The 16,382-nt window shown below is 35.4% G+C and overlaps 1 protein-coding gene across 1 annotated transcript in view; it reads left to right on the top strand.

Moving 5' to 3' along the window:
* Axdnd1 (axonemal dynein light chain domain containing 1) overlaps positions 1-16,382 on the top strand; it is an 84,490-nt gene that overhangs the window by 56,280 nt on the left and 11,828 nt on the right. The window contains exons 17-20 of the mRNA XM_027935058.2: positions 1,409-1,607; positions 3,917-4,010; positions 8,154-8,353; positions 9,605-9,701. Of these exons, the coding sequence (XP_027790859.1) occupies positions 1,409-1,607; positions 3,917-4,010; positions 8,154-8,353; positions 9,605-9,701 (590 nt within the window). The remainder of the gene's footprint in view (positions 1-1,408; positions 1,608-3,916; positions 4,011-8,153; positions 8,354-9,604; positions 9,702-16,382) is intronic.

Raw genomic sequence — 16,382 nt, 5'->3', positions numbered from 1 at the left:
AAGATGATGTGCAATCGATTAACAAATACATGAAAAAATCTTCATCATCAGTAGCAATTAGAGAAATGCAAATTAAAACCACTCTAAGATTTCATCTCACTCCAGTCAGAATGGCAGCTATTTTGCATACAAACAACAATAAGTGTTGGCAAGGATGTGGGGAAAAAGGCACACTCATACATTGCTGATGAGACTGCAAATTGGTGCAGCCAATATGGAAAGCAGTACGGAGATTTCTTGGAAAATTGGGAATGGAACCACCATTTGACCCAGCTGTCCCTCTCCTGGGTCTATACCCAAAGGACTTAAAAACAGCATACTACAGGGACACAGCCACATCAATGTTCATAGCAGCACAATTCACAATAGCTAAACTGTGGAACCAACATAGATGTCCTTCAATAGATGAATGGATTAAAAAAAAGTGGCATATATACACGTGGAATATTACTCAGCAATAAAAGAGAATAAAATCATGGCATTTGCAGGTAAATGGATGGAGTTAGGTAAATGGATTGGCTAAGTGAAGTTAGCCAATCCCAAAAAACCAAATACTGAATGTTTTCTTTGATATAAGGAGGCTGATTCATAGTGGGATAGGGAGTGGGAGCATGGGAGGAATAGATGAACTCTAGATAGGGCAGAGGGATTGGAGGGGAAGGGAGGGCATGGGGTAATTAATGATGGTGGAATGTGATGATCATTTCTATCCAAAGTACATGTATGAAGACACAAATTGATGTGAATATACTGAGTATACAGAGATATGAAACTATGTAACCAGAGACATGAAAAATTGTGCTCTGTATATGTAATAAGAATTGTAATGCATTCTGTCATATAAATAAACAAATTTAAAAATAGACACCAAGATATTATCAATAGCAGTTCCTATGTTGTTTCACTTATCTCTGTTTTTAGTAAGCATGTGCTATTTAAGTCTCAAAAAAAACTATGAACTTCATGAAAACCTATCAGTGACTCAAAAAAAATGACTTAAGAACCATATGTATTCTCATTTCTGTTATTAAATGTCCCATAATCACGAAGAAGCTGTTTATCATCATCATAATCTTAACAGAATAATAATACCTTTTAGGGCACGTTATTGTTGAATGATTGTGGTTTTAATGCATTTGATTCTCTACTGAGGAAATAAGAAACTAAAGAGTATAAATCATAAAAGAATTTATTAATCATTCATTAGTCATAAAAGTTCTAATTTGCACAATGGAAACTCACTAAATGTTCATTTAGGAACTAATCTTTTCAAGGTTCTCTGCTAGGCAAATTATAAGATAATAAAAGATGAAAAAATATGCCCATGCCCTGTTGGATTTTATATTTTAGTACTAAAGTAGCAGTCTTGCGAATACTTCTAACAGTCATGCTTTTCTTACTTTTCTAGGCATCTCTAAAATGATTCCAGATTTGGTTGGTACTCTTGATTTCTGTTGTTACAAGTTGGAAAATGTGGAGTCTTTTGCTTTCTTTCTTGAAGAATGGGAGGGAGTTGATAAAAAAATTAATGAAATGAAACCTCGGTTGGATTCACTGATAAACATTATTGGCACTGTTCCACAGCACATCGATGTGGATTCTGGTCCGTAAGTTCCCATGAGTTCTCTTCCTTTTGAGAGAATGTTTTTAAAACCTTTATTGAAATATAATTCACATGCTATACATTTCACCCTTTTAAAGTGTGTAATTCAGTGGTTTTCAGTACATTTATAGATTTGGGCCACTGCAGTCAATTTTAGAACATTTTATCACCTCAAAAAGATGCTTCATATAATTCAGCTGTTTCCCTGTAAATTAGTTCATTTTCTGTTACTATCACAAAATATTGGAGGTTGTTGGCTTATAAAGAAAAGTTTATTTAGCTCATAGTTTTGGAGGCTAAAAGTCTAAACATCAAATGCTGCCTCAGGTGAGGGCTCACAGCATATGGCATCATGCAAGAGGGAGAGATCACATGGCAAGACAGGAGGGGTCTGGCTCACTTTTCCTAACTACTCACTCTTGCAGGAGCTAACTAAGATTCCATAAGAACTCCATTAATTCCTTTTGGTGGCACCCTACTGACCTAATTGCCTTCTCCTAGTCCCCACCCTTTGAAGGTTCCATTACCACATTGGAGGACATACTTCCAACACATGAATCTTTGCTAGATACACTCAAACCATATCCAGACCATGTCAGTATTTCCTCACGATCTTCTTATTTCTGAAAGATCAGTACTAGTGTCCCATCTCTCATTTCTGATTTTAGTAATTTGAGCCTTCTGTTTTTTTCTTGGCAAATATAGCTAAATGTTTATTAATCTTTCCAAAGACTTCTCTTTTGATTTCATTGATTTTCTCTAGTATTTTTTATAGTATTAATTTGTACTCTGGCCATTATGATTTCCTTCCTTTTGCTTTCTTTAGATTTTATTTTACTAAATCTTTTCCGTAGTCTTACAGTGAACTGTTATGTTATTAATTCTAGACCTTTGTTTCTTACCATCAGCATTTACAGCTGTAAATTTCCCTCTAAGGACTGCTTTAGTTTCAGTCTATAAGTTTTGGTAGTTGTACTTTCATTTTCATTGATCTCAAAGTGTTTTATGATTTCTTTCATGATTTATTAATTGACCAATTTGTTGTTTAGGACTGTGTTATTTAATTTTCACATATTTATGTGGTTTGCTACTTTTACCCTATTTTGACTTGTAATTTCATTTCACTGTGCTGCGAGTATATACTTTGTATTATTCTGGTCTTTGAATTAATTGATGTTTTCTTTATGGCCTTGCACATTGTCTATATCAATGACTTCTAGCATTTTTACTCTGATATATGTGTGGATCTTTTTGTGTTTATCCTACTTGGATATTGCTAAACTTCTGATATGTTAGTTATTCTCTCTCAATACAGATGGGAGGTTTTCAGTCATTATTTCTTTGAATGTGGTTTTTTTTCTTTTTATTTCTTTCTCTTTCTCACCATTTCCAGAGGCTTTAAATGGTTTGTTAAAGAAAAATAATTTTCAACAATTTCACTGGTAGGCAGCCTTCCTCTTCCCACTGTCAATGCTGGAAGTCAACTTTAAAATAAATTCTCTTCATATGAGTAGTTCCTAGTGACCTGGGAGTGAATGTAAAGGTGTAAATTGTTATAACAGAGAGCTAATATTGGAGGTAAGATGTATATTGTCTGTCGTGGTTTGGATATGAGGTATCCCCTGAAAAGCTCATGTGTTAAGCAATGCAGGAGTGTTTAGAAGTGAAACGATTGGATTATGAAACTCATAACCTAATCAGTGGATCAGTTCATTTGTGGATTAATAATTTGAATGGATTACTGAGTGGTAACTGTAGACAGGTAGGCATGGCTAGAGGAAGTAGGTCAATGGGTGCATGACGTTGTAGATTATATTTTTATCCCTGGTTGGTCTGTCTTCTCTCTCTCTCCCCTTCTCCTCTCCTTCTCCCTCTCTCCTTTTGCTTGCCACAGCTGAGCAGCTTTCCTCCACCCACATGTTTTGCCTCACCTCAGGTCTGCCATGATGTTTTGCTTACCTCAGGTCTACAGCAGAGGAGTTGGCTGAGCATAAACTGAGATCTCTGAAGTTTTGACCCCTTTTTTCCTTCCTCTAAATTATTTTTGTCAGATATTTTGGTTCCAGCAATTAAAAGCTGCCTAATAGAATTGTCCGAGGTGTGTATGATGCCAGTTCCTCCCTACCAGGGCATTAGGAAAGCAATGTCAGTAACTAAGCCTTCACACCAGATAATTCAAGGCTTTCATTCACCTTTGCCTGAGTACTCAGTTGTCAACACCCAAGTTTATTATGCTCAATCAAATAAAACCCTTTCTCTTAGCTGATAGTTACTTGTGTACTCTAAGTTTATTTTGCCTGATTTTTCCTTCAGACTATTCCAAGAACACATATTTAACGTGATTCAACAATGGATTTTGAAGATAGACAATGAAATTAACAATGGAAACATTGAACTTCAGCGCCATGTATGTACAAATAAGACTTTGTGAGATTATTTTTTGCCTTTGCTAATGGTTTTCTTTAAGGACAAACCAGTTCCTACATATACAACTGAAGCAGGAGATTGGGAGAACAAAACAGAAGCTTATATATTAGCTTTTCAATTGATTTCTTTTTTTAGTTGTCAATATCAAAGTTTATTTTATTTATTTATATGTGGATCTGAGAATTGAACCTAGTGCTTCACACATGCTAGGCAAGTGCTCTACCACTGAATCACAATCCCAGCCCCTCAATATATTTTTATTTTTTTTATTAGTTGCTCAAGACAATACAATGATCTTGACATATCATACATTTGATTCAAATAGGGTATGAATTCTCATTTTTCCACGTGTATAGATTGCAGGATCACATTGGTTATACATCTATGTGACCTCAATATATTTTTAAATGCATAATGTTTTTGCATCTGGAATGGAGTTTTGAAAAGTTCTAAGTATTATCTTTACTCTTTGCTAAGTATACTGACATTGTTTTCCTCAATGGCATTAGTCAGGGATATGGCCATTTTAAAGACTTTTGTAGGATTGTGTTTCTGTCATTCCTTCAGTCCCTACCTGAACATGTTACTAGGTGAAAAGCGAGATGCATCAGTACTGTTGGTCTGTAATTACTAGAAAAACAGAATTATTCTGCAATTGTGAAAAAACCAAAGCTTATGGATTAATAAATCCATAAGCTAGTAAACATTAAATAATGATTTCCAAGGATGTCTTAGTTTACTACATTTACTCTTACTGCCAACTCTTTTTAGAATCTGAATGTACATAGGAATCTCTTATTATAAGAGATGCAAATATTTGATCTTATAGAACCAATAAACTTAATTCATTTTAATATTGCTTAAGTTAGGAATTTGAAAGGCAGCAACACCATGTTATATGGGAACAACTACTGAAGAAACATTACAATTCTGGGCTGGGGTTATGGCTCAGCAGTAGAGTGCTTGCCTTGCACATGCGAGACCCTGGGTTCGATCCTTAGCACCACATAAAAATAAATGAATAAAATAAAGGTATTGTGTCCAACTACAACTAAAAAATTAAAAAAAAATTACAATTCTGTCAACTTGTTATAAACCTGTAGACACCAAGAATTGAGGAGCAAATATGTTAAGTCTGGAAGTACGGATCCATAGGATCCTTAGGCTTGGGGAAAATTCCAGTGTCTTTTGAGAGACAACAAAAAATGAAAAAGAAAAAGGGAGATGGAGTGCATGTCACATAGGTGGGACTCAATTTTTGTTGAATGAAGCTAGGAAGACCATTCTGGCATTGTTGGTGTCTTATGGTGTTGCTATATTAAACCCATCTTGGCAAAATACTCAGTTTACTATTAGGGTTTGATCTCCATGAAATCTTGAACTCATTTTTTTTTTTTTGGTATTCTAGAAGTTTAGTTTTTATAATATAGATAGAAATGCTTTTATATACTCATAGTATATGTTTTAATCAGCTTTATTTGCTGCTGTGACAAAAAGACCAGACCAAAACAATTATACAATAGGAAAAAATTTATTAGAGGGCTCACAGTTTCAGAGACAACAGAGTCCATTCCTTAGGGCTTGAGGTGAGGCAGAACATCATGGCAGAATAGTATAGTGGAGGAAAGCAGCTCACAAGACCATCAAGAAGTAGAGAGAGACTCTACTTGCCAGATACAAAATACTTACCCCAAAGGCACATCCCCAGTGACCCGCTCCTTCTGGCCACACCCCATCCACCTTCAGCCACCACGCAGTTAATCCCATCATGGATTAATTCACTGATTGGGTCAAGGCTCTCAAAACCCAATCATTTCTCTTCTAAACCTTCTTGCATTGTCTCACACATAAACTTTTGGGGGATACCTCACATCCAAATTATAACAATATACCTCTCTTTTAACACTGCATTATTAAAGTTAGTCTGTGTGGAAAACTGAAAAGATTGTAAGCTCCTTCAGGAACTCTGTGTATCCATATTAACTGGTACAAGAATTTAAAAATATAAAATTTGTCTTTTTTTTTCACTCACCAAGCAGGTTTTCCTTTCTGATCCATTGTCTGACCTTCAGTTTTATTGTTTTTCCTTTGCCCTCTTACTCTATTTAATCTGTGCTGCTTGGCTGTCCAAAACAGTGGTCTCTGAACATTTATTTTATTTTTTATTTTAATTTTCATTAAAAAATTATTCTAATTTTAGTTATACATGACAGTAGAATGCATTTTGACCCATCATACATAAATGGAGTATAATTTCTCATTCTTCTGATTGTACATGATGTAGTGAACATTTTTTTATCATGTAATTCTATAAGCAAAATAATCTTTGAGCAAGTAATTTGTAACTTACAATTTTTAATTTGCCTGCCAGAGTTACTCCATTGACAAGTTTTATATGTCATAAAACTTATGCCAAAAAGTCAAAAGGGATAAATAATATTTTCAAATAAGTTTTATTAATAGTTAAAAAACTGGCTGGGTGCAGTGGCACACAACTGTAATCTCAGTGGCCCCAGAGGCTGAGACAAGAGGATCTCGAGTTCAAAGCCAGCCTCAGCAATGGCGAGGTGCTAAGCAACTGAGTGAGACCCTGTCTCTGAATAACATACAAAATAGGGCTGGGGATGTGGCTTAATGGTCGAGTGCCCCTGGGTTCAATCCCCAGTACCAAAAACAAAACAAAACAAAAAAACCAAACTGATGTTATTGAATAGGTTTCATAATTTACATAATTACAAGGTTACTATTTTATTGATAGTTAAAGGTCTGCTTCTAAGTTCAGTTTACTTCAGTAGTTGTTTTAAATGAGTCATTGTTGAAATGATAGTTCACAAAGAGATGAATCTAAACAAACTGTATCATTTAACACTCACTTTTCAATTCTATTAATTATGCAATGATTTCTTCTTTTTTAAAAAAATATTTATTTTTTAATTATAGTTGGACACAATACATTTATTTTATTTATTTTTACGTGGTGCTGAGGATTGAACCCAAGGCCTCTCACACATGCTAGACCTAGAGCACTCTACCCCTGAGCCACAACCCCAGCCCTAGAATGGTTTCTTCTTAATTGACTAGTAAAATTTTCCTTCTATCAAGTCACAGTTCCTTTTGCAAACACTAGACAATGTAGCATTTCTATATCCCAGTTAATCAAAATATTTTATTTGTAAGATTTTTAAAAAATATTTATTTTTTAGTTGTAGTTGGACACAATATCTTTATTTATTTAGTTTTATGTAGTGCTGAGGGTGGAACCCAGGGCCTCGCATGTCCTAGGCGAGTGCTCTACCGCTGAGCCACAATCCCAGTCCTTATTTGTAAGTTTTTATTACAGATTAGAACTTTATTTCTATATTTTTAAAAATTTTAGTTGTATGGACATAATACCTTTATTTTATTTACTTATTTTTTATGTGGTGCTGAGAATTGAACTAGCCTTACATGTGTTAGGCAAGCATTCCACCACTGAGCTACAACCCCAGCCCTACTTCTAGATTTTTAAATATATGCTTTGAGACTTTTAAAATATGATTTATGTATCATCTTCAGCAACAAATTCGCACTTCCCTGAGTGGCAGGGAGGAATGGGGGAGGTGCTGGGGAGTGATGTTGGCCAAATTATATTGTTATATCGTGTACATGTTTAAATATATAACCACAAATCCCATCAACATATACAACTACCATGCACCAATAAAAACGCGTAAAAAGAAAAGATGATGTCATTAAAAGTGGCTGTGCATTTGATGTTGACATTGTGATCTATGTTTAGTTCACTCTGTACCTGCAGATGTCATATATCATTGTCTCCCTCAATTAAAAACCCCGCAGCATCCTCATGAGTTTTCTGTGGAGCGCTGGAATGTCTTTGCGCACCGAAGGAAACTTGGGAACTGCAGCTTTAAGGTGCCAAAAAGAATAAGAGACTAGTTTAATGTAGGACAGTGCAGAAGAAAAGGGGGTTACACTAGATAAGTGGTGATTATTTGAGTTCCTTAAGAATCATGGGTTTGTTGAAACTTGAACAGAGGTATGATCATTTCTGTTTTTAAATGTGGTCTAATTTTTACCGTTTTTATTTAAAGTGGGTCATTTGTGTTATGATAATTTTTAACAGATGGATGAGTTGCACATTTCTATGGTCCAGTGGATGGTAAATATGCTGATTATAATGGTTCCTGACTTTACTGACCAAAACACTCTTCCAAAATTGGAGAAGGAAAGTGCTGAGAAACGTAATATAAGAGTTATGCAGTTAGAGCTAGATGCGACTGCACTGGCAAGAAAGTTGTCCCAGTACTCCACCTATTTGAACAGGTAAAACTGTCTGGTTATTGTATTGCTGCTCATTTAAAAATTAAATATAAAGAAGGCAGACGAGAAGGACAGCAAAGTAGCAGCAGTAGGGGTTATTTTAAAATCTTCAAAGAAATACTATTTTAATTTCTCATCTGACTTCGACACTCTGCCCAGTTGAGATATGAGTTTTTGGTGTTCTCTCCTAGCCTATTGGAATTCTTTTAGAAACAATGTTAGCATAGAAACGATGAGAACTGTGTTTATATGAGGGTGAGAATTAGTTTAAAATAAAAAGACCCAACTTGCTTGTCTAAGTAAGATACACCTTGCATTTTTGCACATGAGACATTTAAAGAAGCTTGTGATTTCTGTGTAATTTCCCTGCAAAATTGGATGTATGCTTTTGAATGTTTGACTAAATGCCACAAAATATCTCTTAAAATGAAAAAAAATATTGTTATATCTGAAAAGTCACATCAAATAAAGATGAGGTATAATCTGTTAACTATAATGAAGATGGTCACTATGGTTTTTTGAACTTTGGGAAGTAGCTCTTACAGTCTAGTCAGAATTTTCCTTCAATTTAAGTTTGTCAGTGGACCAGGGTGAAAGAAGTAGAGGAGAGGAAGAGGAAAATGGTGAAAAATTTAGGAAGGGACAAAATGTTCTCCATGGTAAGCCTGTAGCTGAATTACTATGGTTAATTCCCACTGTATCTGGATTTTAAACACTTAGTGGAACCAATAACAAATAGTTCAAGCTAAAAATATTTGTTAACTTCCCATTACTATAATGAAATGCCTGAGATAATTAACATATAAATAGAAAAGGTTTATATTGGCTCACAGTTTTGGAGGTGGCTCATACCTGTAATTCCAGCTACTCAGGAGACTAAGGTAAATTTACAGTTCATGGCCCCAGTACTTTGGATCTGTGGTGAGATGGCATGTCAATCATTGTAAGAGAGCATGGTAGAACAAAACTGTTCACTTCATGAGCCAAACAGCAGAAGAGGAAGAGGAAAAGAAAGAGACTGAGGTCCCACAATGCCCTCCAAGGGCACATCACCAGTGACCTAAGGACATCCCCTGAGGCCTCACCTCCTGAAAGTTCCACCACCTCCCAATAGTACCACCTTGGAGACCAAGTGTTAACACATGGGCCTTTGGGGGGATACTCATCTAAACCATAGAACTGAGTGTGATTTTTCCTTTTCCCTGTACTTTGTTTTGCGGTTATTATTGTTTGGTTTGGTTTGGTTTCTTGCAGTTGTTGTAAAGGGATGGTAACAGCAATGGCTCTGACTCAAGCAGCACAGTCACAAAGTAATCCTGCTAAGGAGCTTCAGGAGCTGGATAGGATGAAGGTAATACTTCTTTCTTCCACTTTGTTTTGAAGATATCCAACGACTCAAGGGTGTGTGCCTTGTAGCCTCTCCTTTCAACCTCATCCTATCTCCAGGCAATATCTGGTCCACTTTTTAACACCAAAGATTATTTTTCATTTTCTAGAATTTATGTTAATGGAATCATTTAGAATATAATTTTTTTTGGTCTGACTTTTTTGACTAAACATTTATTTTGATATTTATACATGTTGCTTTTATCTAAAGTTGATACTTTTTAGTGCTGGTTAACATATAATAAAATACATATACACACATATATATTTTATTATAGGGATATACATAATTTATTTATCCATTATCTATTGGTGGGCATTTGAATTGTTTCTAATGTTTTATTATTAAAAGCAAAGCTTCAGTGCATATTTATGTACATGTCTTTGAATAGACTTTTATCCCCATTTCTCTTGGGTAATATCTAAGAATGGAATGTGTGTGTTTTCTGGAGTGGCTAAAGCATTCAGCAGTGAATGAGCATCTCGGTTGCTTTATATACTTACTGACACTTATAATTATCAGTCTTTTAATTTTTTTGACATTTTAATAGGTGGGTAGTGATATGTTACTGTGGTTTTAATTTTCATTTCCTTAATGGCATTTCTTTTGCTTATTTTTCATCTTTATATTGTCTGTCATGAAATATATGTTCAAATCTTTGGCCCAGTAATGGCTTGTTTGTTTAATTATTATTGAGTTTTAGGGGTTCTTTATATATTATAAATACCAAGTGGTTTTTTTTTGCCAGATATATGATTTTATAATATTTTCTCCCAGTCTGTGATTTTTTTTTTATTTCCTTCTCTTAATAATGACTGAAAGATGGGAAGTTCTTAATTTTGATGAAGTTCAAGCTATTTTTTTTTCTTCTATGGATCTAGCTTTTGGTATTATACTTAAGGAAATTTTTGTATAACATCCCAAAGATTTTCTTCCTATTTTTTTTCCTAGAAGTTTTATAGTTTTAGACTTTATACTCAGATCTATGACTCATTTTGAGTTGAAATATTTTCATATATGATTCCAGGTATGGATCGAAGTTCCTTTTGGAGCATTTGGATATCTAATTGTTTGGGAACCGTTTGTTGAAAAGACTGTCCTTTTTTCTCTATCAAGATGCCTTTGCATCTTTGTTAAAAAATCTATTGATCATATGTAAGATGCCCTTTATTAGATTGAGAAAGTTCCTTTTATTCCAGGTTTACTGAATATTTTTTTCAGTCAGGAAAGGATATTGAATTTCATCAAGTTCTTTCTCTACATCAATTTGGGATGACCTTGAGTTGCCTTTTTAGTCTGTTGAATTACATTGATTGACTTTTAAAACTTGAATGTCAAAGTGACCTTTAATTACTGGAATAAACTCTACTTGATCATGAGGTATTATCATCCTTCTATGTATCACAAATTCAATTAATTAAAATTTTGTTTAGATTTTTTACATTGATGTTCACAGGGATGTTGATTACACACATTGTCTTGTAATGTATTTGGTTCTGATACCAGGGTAATACTGGCTTATTATTCAGGGTAATGAGTTGAGAAGTTTCTCTTACATTTCTATTTTATTGAACAATTTGTTTAGAATTGAATATTATTTCTGCCATGAAAGTTTGATAGAATTCACCAAGAGGCCCCCAAATTTTAAAGATTTTCAAAGACAGTATCTCTAAGATCTTGGGGTAGAAAATATTTTAAATTTTATTTTTATCAAAATAAAAAAGCACTAAAAGAAAAGATTATAATTTGATTATCTTAAATTTAAGAACTTCTAAAAAATGTCTCAAAACCAGAAACAAGCCACAGATTGGAAGAATACATTTGCAACACCTATAACTGATAAAAGACAAGTATCCTGAATATGAAATGGCCTTCTGTGATCAATATTATGAAAATAACCCCATAGAAAAAAGTTGTCAAAATTTGAACGTATACTTCACAAAAGAGAAAATCCAATTGGCTAACAATTTCACAAGTGATCAGGGAAATATAAATTAATATCAATTGCTTACCTATCAAATTGGTAAAACATACAAAATTTGACAATGCAGAAGTGTTAACAAGAATGGGGTAAACAACATGTACTCTGGACACTGACTGTAAGAATGTAAATGTATGTGTCCCATTTGGAAATCAGTGGGCATTACTTGTTAAAAGTTGGATTCCCACACCCAGGAACGTAACATTTCTATTTGTATATCTATAATAACTTGAGAAGATTTTGCAACAAATTCACTAGACTGGGAGACATATTTGAGAATATCCTTAGTAGTATCTCCAAAGTAGTAGAAACAGTTCAAATATCCTTAAACAGCGAATGGATAATATGGTATGCGATAACTGGCATATAGAATGCAAGTAATTTTCTGTTCTTCACCTTGTGCTGTTTAAACGAATGTTCTTATTAAATGGCATGTATGTGTGTTATGCTTTTTTTATGTATGACCAAGTTCACAGTTTTTAAACAGTGTATTATTAAAAATTATGTATATCTCAATCTCAATGACTTGGGAGGCTGAGGCATAAAGATCACAAGTTCAAAGCCAGCCTCAGCAATTTAGTCAGGCTGTAAGCAACTTAGTAAGACCCTATCTCAAAATAAAAAAGGATTGGGATGTGGCTCAGTGGTTAAGTGCCCTGGGTTCAATTCCTGGTACGAAAAAATTTATATGTGTGTGTTTTGCGCGTGCGCGCACACACACACACTCTTACATTATGTACAATATCTTGCTAGCAAGCTTTTAAGTCTCTAGGAGATGGAGACTTTGTAGGAGAATATAAAATAAATAGCACTAACTTTGGAAGGAGAAAAGTGGCCAATTTTTAGAGAAGAAATTGATGCATTAAGTTTAAAAAAATAAAAGAAATTACCTGGACTCTGTAGACAGTGTTTTTAGACTTTGAAGGAGCAAGGGTAATCCCTGTGATATATAAACAATTAGGAATATAGATAATGACTAAAAGATTTCCCAGTTTATTTCATATGGCTAGCAAAGTTCTTTTAAAAAATCCCAATAAGTATAGAGGAAATAAGCCTCATAAATATGGATGCTAAATCCAAATTTAAAATAGCAAATTTCATTTAGCAGAAAGTTAAAAAAATAAAATGCTGTGTGTGAACAATTAGAGTAATGTCAGAGAGGGAAACTCTTTGAAAGTGTTTTCCTCTAGGTGTGTTTCACTTCTTATCTGGGAGTTGAATGAAACATATCCGTTTCATTTCTGGTTCTGAGAAGCTTCAGGGTGTTCTTCACAACAGACTGATGTGCCTCTGAACTGAGTAGCCCCTTAGAGCTTGCCATCCTCATTGCACATCTAAAAATGTGCTTGGATCTTTTTAGGCTTGCTACAACCAGCCCTACCAGTACCCACCCTCAGAAATGATGGAAATCCCGATTTTGGCAGGATGGATGTGCCATGAATAGTGGTGGAGATCCACGGTCAGCTCCATGTCATACTTAATTATTACTTATTTAAAAGGAGGTAGAACTCTGTGTGGTGAGACCATGTTTCCAGATAAAGGCAATTTTAGAATAAGATCTTCAGGACGCTTTGGTGTATACTTCCCTATTAAAGTTAAGGCAATAGCAATATGAGGGATACTATAGTGAGGGGCCATTCCTAAGGGGACCTGGGGACCTGTATACTGTAAAACCATCTGTATTCGATCTTGTGAAAGCACTGTACTATGGGCCATTCATTGCCCATTCCACCCCAGGCCCTGATCAAAGGCCCATGACCTCATCATCTCTCTGAGGATCCACACTTCCCATCATTACTACTTAGGTCCTCTGTTAAGCTCTTTATCACTAACCCTTTACAAATGATCTCCGATAAATTAGAATATTATCAGATGAATGAGAATCTACTCTTATATCAGAAATAAGATTCTAACTAATCTCATGCTTGGACCTTCTTTCTCTAAAACAATATGTGCCCCTTATTTAATTCTGCAGCTGAGGTCTTTCAGGATATATAAAACTATTTAGGGGGCTAAGCAGACCTCTACTTCTCTTGGAGTGCTTTAGCACTCTAAAATGAGTGGCTAGTTCCAGTTTTTACTTTTTATTTTTTTAGTTGTAGATGGACACAATACCTTTATTTTATATGTTTATTTTTATGTGGTGCTGGGATCAAACCTAGTGTCTCCCACATGCTAGGCAAGTGCTCTATCACTGTGCCACTTCCCCAGCCCTAGTTCCAGTTTTATTGAAGTTATCTTAGTTTCAAATTCATTAGTGTCATCCCATGATCTCCTAGACGACCTCTATGGTATGTGAATCTTCGTGACATCAGGTTCTGGGGACTCAGATGGCCCCATCTATACCCCATGAGGTGAAGAGTAAAAGATGGTCTTCTGGAGAAGCCTTGTCTAATGTGGGTATACAGTGATGCTGTGGGCATCACCTTCTAGCATTTTAAGATGTTTTTTCTAGCATTTTAAGAAGCTATGTTCTAGGGCTGGGGATGTGGCTCAAGCGGTAGTGCGCTCGCCTGGCATGCGTGTGGCCCGGCACCACATACAAACAAAGATGTTGTGTCCGCCAAAAACTAAAAAAAAATAAATAAATATTAAAAAATTCTCTCTCTCTCTCTCTAAAAAAAAAAAAAGAAGCTATGTTCTAGACCATCATCTTGAACACCTACTAAAGGCTGTTATTAGGATAACTAGTGATAGTTTTCCAAAATCTAATGTTTTGAGAATTCCTTTCCAATAAAGGAGATTCACGTGATTCTGGACAGAGTTCTGAAGTGGGAGGGCTTCTAAGTAAAGTTTTGGAGTTTTACTCCACTTTTCGGGCAAAACAGCCTACATAAAACACAAAATTTCAAAAAGAAATGGGTAATTCTCTAGTTCTCCAAGATTACTAAGTCAGTCTAGTGACTAATGACCGTATTTACCTCCCAACTGATCCTCGCATATCTTGATCCAGTCTTGACCTCCCACAGTAGAGCTCCAGTTAAATTCAGGAGCCCATTTTCCTGGAGGGCTCAGTCCCAGGATCCTTGCCTTTGTGTCTGTTTTCTTTTTAGCTGTAGATGGACACAATATCCTTATTTATTTTTATGTGGTACTGAGGATCGAACCCAGTGCCCCACAAGCCTCAGCCCTTGTGCCTGTTTTCTGAAAGGAGCTGGTCTCTGAATATCACCTACTCCACTTGGTAATGACAATTGTTTGTCCTTAAGGTTTCATTTGAAGCTTGGAGGCATTAAAGTGGAGTATTGGCTTCAATAAAAGTACACTGGTACTGTACAACCTGGAGTAACAGCTAAAAACATGGGAAGAGTCCCTAGATAGATAGATATCATTTAAAGTGCTTTAGGTTTGCTGGGCACTTGTAATCCCAGTTGCTCAGGAGGCTAAGACCAGGAGTATTGTGAATTCAGAGTCAGCCTCAGCAAAAGCGAGATGCTGAGCAACTCAGTGAGACCCTGTCTCTAAATAAAGTATAAAATAGTGCTGGGGATGTTGGCTCAGTGGTCGAGTTCAATCCCCAGTACCCCCCCCCCCCAATAAATAAAGGAGTGCTTTAGGTTAACTATCTTTAATGTTCCAGTACCTACAATTAGAGTCACTTATAATCCTGGAGTTTGTTGTAGCCAGAAGTCAGTTTTAAGAGCTCCAACTAAAAGTCCTCAATTTCCTTGGTAGTAGCAGGTATTTCTCTCCCATTCTTAGGTGCTAGTCTTTTTTACCCATCCTAGCCTAATGAAAGATATCTTAGAGATCCTTCCAGATCACCTGCTGTTTGTTCAGATCATGATTTCCTCCATGCCATTCTTACCCATCTCTGCCCTTTGTAATCTATAAACGCCATTCATCTTGGGCTGCAGTTGCCTCCTTTATGTCATCCAAGAAACTTCTAGTTCCAGGATTTGGTCCTCCAAAAGGAGTATGACTTTGAAGAGTAGTACTAGAAACCTGCTTCTCATGATGTTCCAGCAGGTAAATTCAAGAAAGTTCTAGCTTTCCCTACGTGTACCCATAAAAGACTATGTCCTACAGCCTTCTGTTTCTCCTTTTTTTGATCAACAAAAATGGGCTTAATATTTAAGATCACATCTTGCTTCTTAAATCCTCCTTCACCCCAGGAAGTAAATTTTAGTCCTTTGGCTTTTTACCAAAAGCATTTAATAACACAGTGCTGAATCAGACTTTATTAGAATTAAATAGGAAAGTATTCATGGAAAGAGATTTGTGTTTATTGATTAGGCATCCAAGCTACCTTCCCCTATACCTCATAAAGGGTGATGTTGAAGATTTTGAAGGAAAACCTGCTTAAATCTGGAAAACTTAACTCTACAGATCACTGTAAAACTTTTATTAAAAACTCCTAATGATTTTCCCCCATCAAAAGTCATCTTACAAAAATATTTTCAATGTCTCAGAAGTTTGTAAGAGAATGACTAGAATCTGCTTCATAGTATGTACATTCAATAAGAGAATGGTGAATTAACTCTGAAGAAATAAAAATTTTAAAATACCATTATTTTTTTTAAGAATTAATAAACACAGCTGGGCATAGTGGCATGCCTATAATCTCTGCAATTTGGGAGGCTGAGACAGGAGGATCACAAGTTCAAGGCCAGCCTCAGCAAATTGGTGAGAACCTGTCTCAAAATAAAAAATAAAAAAGGGGT

The sequence above is a fragment of the Marmota flaviventris genome, chromosome 12, assembly GCF_047511675.1.
Source record: "Marmota flaviventris isolate mMarFla1 chromosome 12, mMarFla1.hap1, whole genome shotgun sequence".
Lineage (NCBI taxonomy): Eukaryota > Metazoa > Chordata > Mammalia > Rodentia > Sciuridae > Marmota > Marmota flaviventris.
This window is presented reverse-complemented; position numbering and strand designations above follow the sequence as displayed.